The 7,113-nt window shown below is 38.5% G+C and overlaps 1 protein-coding gene across 1 annotated transcript in view; it reads right to left on the bottom strand.

Moving 5' to 3' along the window:
* LOC103606144 (nesprin-1-like) overlaps nt 1-7,113 on the bottom strand; it is a gene marked incomplete at its 5' end in the record, with an annotated part of 130,330 nt that overhangs the window by 15,185 nt on the left and 108,032 nt on the right. The window contains 4 exons of the mRNA XM_008590735.1: nt 193-348; nt 1,869-2,074; nt 4,384-4,496; nt 5,649-5,856. Coding sequence (XP_008588957.1) covers nt 193-348; nt 1,869-2,074; nt 4,384-4,496; nt 5,649-5,856 — 683 coding nt within the window. The remainder of the gene's footprint in view (nt 1-192; nt 349-1,868; nt 2,075-4,383; nt 4,497-5,648; nt 5,857-7,113) is intronic.

The raw sequence follows: 7,113 nt of genomic DNA, 5'->3' as shown, positions 1-7,113 counted from the left end.
AAAAAAAAAAAAAATGCAGCACCATCATTTGTATTCTAGATAGTCAGGGACTGGAACAAACCACAAGCACCATCAACCAACCAACCAACCAACCAACCAACCAATCAACCAACCAACACCAAACCCAATCACCAACCAACCAGTCTAAAACACGGTAGCAGGTAAAGAACCTCTTCCATGTCCCTACCACACCTTGCAGCCAGTAGTTCTCCCAGGAACATTTCAACTTTATGAACTTCATTTTTCTTCTCAGGAATATGCTGTTTACTCTCTCCCAAGTTTTCTGTACTTAACCTTTCTTCCATTTCACAGATCCATAAGTTCAGTTTTCTGTGCTGATCCTCAAAGCTAAAGAAAAGGAAAATGCCTTAAAGAAAATCTTATATGCTGGTTATAATAAATGAATTCTAACAGCTGTAGTCACAACGTCTTTTATATAGCAATTAAGAGCTCATGAATTTTCAAGTTACAGAAGTAAACTCAACAATGGGCCCATCAAATTATCACTTATTTCAGTAACAAAGTGACAAATCATGGTAATTTCTTTTGAGATACAAGCAGAAAAAGAATCACCTCACCTAGCTAAACTGATTTCATAGCCGGTAACTGCCAGTAAGATTGCACTCCCATGTCAATATGAACTTAACTTTGTGTCTCACTACAAAGAATTAGGGACCACAGATCAGTGCAAGCCCTGGGGAAAGAAGTCTCCGTGTCTTTGTTTCTCAAGGAATCTGAATATGGCACAGGAGTTCTAAAATTTGAAAACAACATAAGCTCTCCAAGAAACCTGGACAAGAGTCAGGCAAATTACTCTTCCACTGGAAAGGCACTTTGATTACATGGATGTCTTTTCTCCCTCTAGTTAACAAGGGTTTTATTTTTTCCTTCTAAATTTATATTCACCTCTGCTGACACATACTCATATATATTACTGATTGGAATCATGACTCATAGAATTCAGTGATTGCTTTCTGCCATAACTCTATCCTAGCAGAGGTAGACACAAGGAAAAGGCTTGGGTAATCTAAAAACTGTGGTGTCAAAGCTCTAATATCTTGAACTGACCAAATACTCAAAAAATACATGCATTTACATCATTTATAATTACTAGTGAATATAATTCCTTTGTTTTTTCTACATAGAAAATAAAGCCAAATGATAACTTCAAAGTCTGAGCAATCAATTATTGTCCTAGGATGAAACTGTTAAGGCAAATCTTACTATCATTTAAACTCACAATTTGAAATATTATTTGTTTATTCATGTCGCTCTTTTCTCTTAAGTCTTTAAAAACACATTCTGTGTATGATGAAATCTACATTTATGGTATAGGAGAGGTTGGTTAACAGATACAAAAATTACAGCTAGGTAGGATTAATAAGTTCTAGTGGTCTATAGTAGTGCTAGGCACCTATAATTAACAATAATTTATTGTACATTCTCCGTTTGCCAGAAGAGAGGGGCTCAAATTCTATAATCACAAAGAAACGATAAATTTTTGCAATAATGGATATGCTAATTACCCTGATTTAATCATCACACATTATATACATGTACTGAAATATAATTCTGTATCCCATAAATATGTACAATCAATATGTGTCAATTAAAAATACATATATAACCTATAATATACTCTTAATCAGAACTTGGTTTGCAAAGTGTAAAGCAATTGGATAAACTGCAGGAGTCTTAATAAGCGTTCATATCTTATTCCTTATTTAAAACGTCTTTCCTGTCTTTTACTGTCTAGATTATGCTATAGTTTACTCCTTTGTCTTTCAATGCTTAGATCCACTTTACTGAATAAAAATTACTAATTGTTTCCTAGAAAACGAAACAAATAAAACAAAACAAACACCCACCTCCCAAGTTCTGAAGCACAGTCTTGAAGAGCCTGTTTGTCTTTAAGGCACTGTTTCAGAAATGCCTGAAACTCTTCATTAGACTTTGTAATTTGTTCCTGAATGCTACTGACAATTTGTTTAGACAGATGTGCATACAAAGTTTGTCCTTCTTGAGTCACTGCATCAAGCTTGCTCTGCCCATCACTGACTGAGTCCAAAATGTTCTGTTTCAGGAAATAAAGGCAACGTAAAATATTTGCTATTTTTCAGAGACCCTCGTGCAGGGCAGCATTCATTCCAAGTCTGAGCTGAGACAGCAGAGCAAGAGAAGAAAAACAAAGCCCAAAGGAAAAAAAGTCTAACGGGGCTGGAGTGAGAACGAGGCATGCAGTTGGACATAATTAAGGCTCCTGACTGAGGACGTTAAGGAGCCAGCCATTGGAAGCCTGAGGACAAACAGAACAATGTCAAGCTGGAAAAGAGCATGCTCTCAAGGTCTCATTCTCAGTCTTTCTCCATTGTCCCTGTCCCAAACTAGTCCAGGTTTCATCTTCTCACATGGTTACAGTGACATCCCTACTGGTTAGCAGCCTCCAGCTCTTCTTCCTCCTCCTCCTCTGATCCACCCTCCCACCAAATTCTGTCCTCAGGTCCATTCTTTTCTTGGAATGCATCTCTTTTTTGGAGGATCTATGCACAGGTATGGCTTCACCAAAGCAAAAGAATCCCAGAATCCACTGCTTAGTCCTGCCTTTCCCCAGTGCTCCAGAGTGGCATTTCAATTGTCACTCAGATGTGTCTTTGTGGAGTTCCATTGTCTCTCAAGCTTAAAAGGAGATGATTCCACATCTGAATTCACCACCCCTCTTGCAAAACCAGCTTCCTTTATTGCAACAATCTTCCTACCCTGACTTCTAATGTAATGAGTTACCTACATCAATTTCATTACCCATTAAGCCACAAAAGCCTCATGCACCTTGTTAAGTTTTTAAAATTATTTTCACAATACTTAACATAATCTGTTGCTTAGATTAGCTGCTTGAAAAACTTGGCCAAAACCTAATTTGAACCTATTCCTCTGTAAATTATTTCTTAACTCTGCTTCACAATGGCCTTTTCCTTCCTGAATTGATATGTATCTCATGGTCAACACAATTTATAAAACCTGTAATATCTATTACATTAGTTTGAATATATCCTATCTCCAAATGTAGTCCATAAGTTATTAAAAATCACAAGCCTTGTCTTCTCCTTCTTTTAAAAACTCCTCCACAATAGTGATATAAAATGGATGCAATTATTTACACTTTTACTGATATAAAAATTTAAACTAGGTTTAGCTTTGAATGAATTTCAAAGAGTGTTCAATAGGCTAAAAGGAGAGAGGAAAGGGATCTAAAAATTGTCTAACTTCAATTTATTTTCTCAACTTGCTCTTCACATTGCCTGTCTCCTGAATCAAGCTTAATTCTGCTAGGGAAAAAGAAAAGACTGAACAAAATAAGACTTGGGAAAAGAGATTATTTAGGTCTGACCTGAAGGCACTTATGTGCAGTTTGGGGAAGAGGAGGAAGGATGCCAGTTTTCATACCTGAAGGTCATGCAGCTTTGCCTCCAGAACTTTGCTGTCACCAGTTCTGTCTGATGATTCTTTTGCTGCTGCCTTAGCTCCCAAAAACCATTCTTGGAATTCCTGCATAGAATCTTTTGAAAGTAATAAAAATCAGGAATAAGCCCAAAACATTGAATGAACTTCAATCAGCACAATGAATTATTTCTGGCCTTTTGCTCATCTCATCTTGCCTTATAGAAAATAATACAGGATGATCTACAACCACGACTGTTCATGACAGAAATGAGAAATGATCTCAGAGAAAAGGCTGAAAAGAAATCTGTATTACTAGAATGTCTTCTGATTCTCTACTGCCTTTCTTTTTTTAGGTAAAGAAAGGTATTTCATTGCCTGAGTATATGAGTTTAAGGTGAGATATGTTCCAGGGGCATTAAAGCTATTTCTATGGCACAGGGAGGAACCATCCTGTCTTTCGACCACGTGGACTTAGAGAGTCACAGTGCACCCCCAGCAGGACACAGGCACAGCTCCATGGGAAGCAGAAGCTGGACACAGGATCTGCAGTTTCCTGAATTTGCATGGCTGTCATGGTTATTAAAAATCACAAGCCTTGTCTTCTCCTTCTTTTAAAAACTCCTCCACAATAGTGATATAAAATGGATGCAATTATTTACACTTTTACTGCTATAAAAATTTAATCTAGGTTTAGCTTTGAATGAATTTCAAAGAGTGTTCAATAGGCTAAAAGGAGAGAGGAAAGGGATCTAAAAATTGTCTAACTTCAATTTATTTTCTCAACTTGCTCTTCACATTGCCTGTCTCCTGAATCAAGCTTAATTCTGCTAGGGAAAAAGAAAAGACTGAACAAAATAAGACTTGGGAAAAGAGATTATTTAGGTCTGACCTGAAGGCACTTATGTGCAGTTTGGGGAAGAGGAGGAAGGATGCCAGTTTTCATACCTGAAGGTCATGCAGCTTTGCCTCCAGAACTTTGCTGTCACCAGTTCTGTCTGATGATTCTTTTGCTGCTGCCTTAGCTCCCAAAAACCACTCTTGGAATTCCTGCATAGAATCTTTTGAAAGTAATAAAAATCAGGAATAAGCCCAAAACATTGAATGAACTTCGATCAGCGCAATGAATTATTTCTGGCCTTTTGCTCATCTCATCTTGCCTTACAGAAAATAATACAGGATGATCTACAACCACGACTGTTCATGACAGAAATGAGAAATGATCTCAGAGAAAAGGCTGAAAAGAAATCTGTATTACTAGAATGTCTTCTGATTCCCTACTGCCTTTCTTTTTTTAGGTAAAGAAAGGTATTTCATTGCCTGAATATATGAGTTTAAGGTGAGATATGTTCCAGGGGCATTAAAGCTATTTCTATGGCACAGGGANTATATGAGTTTAAGGTGAGATATGTTCCAGGGGCATTAAAGCTATTTCTATGGCACAGGGAGGAACCATCCTGTCTTTCGACCACGTGGACTTAGAGAGTCACAGTGCACCCCCAGCAGGACACAGGCACAGCTCCATGGGAAGCAGAAGCTGGACACAGGATCTGCAGTTTCCTGAATTTGCATGGCTGTCATGGTTCCGTGGCCTCTCCTAATGTTCAAGCTTACTGTGTCACTTTGTCACAGCATAAAGAAATTCAGTAGTTATTCAGGCAGTGGCTGCCACTCAAACAGTGGAAGTGATTTTCCACACACACGAGCTATAGGTGGAATATCCAGATGAAATTCAGAATCATCAAAATGGTGGGTTCCTGCTTTCTTGGGGAGGAAGAGGAAGAACTCTGCATAGGATGAGAAGCCCAGCACAGCGCTCCCACTGCTCAGATCTCAAAGCTCACATGAACTTAAAATGCTATCCTTGTGGAAAGTTTCCTCCAACTTTTGCTGGCAGTTTCTAGGCAGCATTTGGTTTGGATTCTTTCCCATCAACAAACTATACACGCTAAGGCCCATCCGAGCTCACCATTGAAGTGCTGTTCCAGCAATTCCTGCAGGCTGGCCTGGGTTCTGGAGCAGAGCTGGCTCACAGCTTCGTGTTTCTTGATCAACCCAGTCATCGCGCGGCCCAGGAGCTCCAGCTCACCTGAGTGGTACCTGCGGCACAAGCTATTGAGGCTCTCTTGGGTAGAGCTGNGTTTCTAGGCAGCATTTGGTTTGGATTCTTTCCCATCAACAAACTATACACGCTAAGGCCCCTCCGAGCTCACCATTGAAGTGCTGTTCCAGCGATTCCTGCAGGCTGGCCTGGGTTCTGGAGCAGAGCTGGCTCACAGCTTCGTGTTTCTTGATCAACCCAGTCATCGCGCGGCCCAGGACCTCCAGCTCACCTGAGTGGTACCTGCGGCACAAGCTATTGAGGCTCTCTTGGGTAGAGCTGATGTTCCTTTGCTGACTTGGAAGCTCTTTCTGTATTTCCTACAGAATAAAAGCGTACCATGAAGGATATTCATCACATTCGAGAGAAACACTCCCTCTACTCCACTATGATATATATATATATATATATATATATGAACCTGAAAGTAATGCTGCTGCAATTCACTCAGCAGTATATACATTTAGATGGGATTTTTTGAGTATTTGTGATAGATCTGTCTTGATTTATTCCAGAATTTTGCCCAGTTCTCCTTGGGAACAAATAGCTGTTGAGAGGTGGCTAGAATCTGGGATTTCAAGCAAATTGAACAGGTCCTTAAGGATTTGAGCCCATGACAGTGAGTTTAGTCACTTGATTAGAAACTATCACAGTTCGCATTCTTCAAAGGGCCACTTGGGCTTTGTTTCAGGGTCACAGGCTGCATCAAAAGCACCCGTTGTTAATTTAAAAACATATGTCCTTAGTCTCAAGAGCANGTACCATGAAGGATATTCATCACATTCGAGAGAAACACTCCCTCTACTCCACTATGATATATATATATATATATATATATATGAACCTGAAAGTAATGCTGCTGCAATTCACTCAGTAGTATATACATTTAGATGGGATTTTTTGAGTATTTGTAATAGATCTGTCTTGATTTATTCCAGAATTTTGCCCAGTTCTCCTTGGGAACAAATAGCTGTTGAGAGGTGGCTAGAATCTAGGTTGTAGTCTGGGATTTCAAGCAAATTGAACAGGTCCTTAAGGATTTGAGCCCATGACAGTGAGTTTAGTCACTTGATTAGAAACTATCATAGTTCGCGTTCTTCAAAGGGCCACTTGGGCTTTGTTTCAGGCTGCATCAAAAGCACCCGTTGTTAATTTAAAAACATATGTCCTTAGTCTCAAGAGCAGTAAGAAAATATGCTAAATGATAACAGACCACATATGTTGAAAATAAAACTCAGTGCACATTCTTTACAGACGGTTGATCAGAAACATCATCTATTAATATGGCCTGATATTAACATGGAAGTGAAATGTTTTTTCAACTTTTTTTTCCCCCAAAATGTATCATTCTTTAGATAAAAACAGTCATACTGGCAAATAAAAAGAATTAAGTGGTAGATAACTGCCTGGCATTCAAGCTTGAAAATTCATGGAAAGTAAAATAGTTTTCTATAGGCTCCACTATTTTACCAAAAATATAAATATATAAATATACAAATATATATATATATATATATGTATATATGTTTGTGTGTATATATATATATAGGCCATGCTTATTTTTATATAGATGTATA

Source organism: Galeopterus variegatus, unplaced genomic scaffold (genome assembly GCF_000696425.1).
Source record: "Galeopterus variegatus unplaced genomic scaffold, G_variegatus-3.0.2 Scaffold6343, whole genome shotgun sequence".
In the NCBI taxonomy this organism is placed as follows: domain Eukaryota; kingdom Metazoa; phylum Chordata; class Mammalia; order Dermoptera; family Cynocephalidae; genus Galeopterus; species Galeopterus variegatus.
The sequence above is the reverse complement of the archived record's forward strand: the minus strand, read 5'-3'. Positions and strand labels throughout refer to the sequence as shown.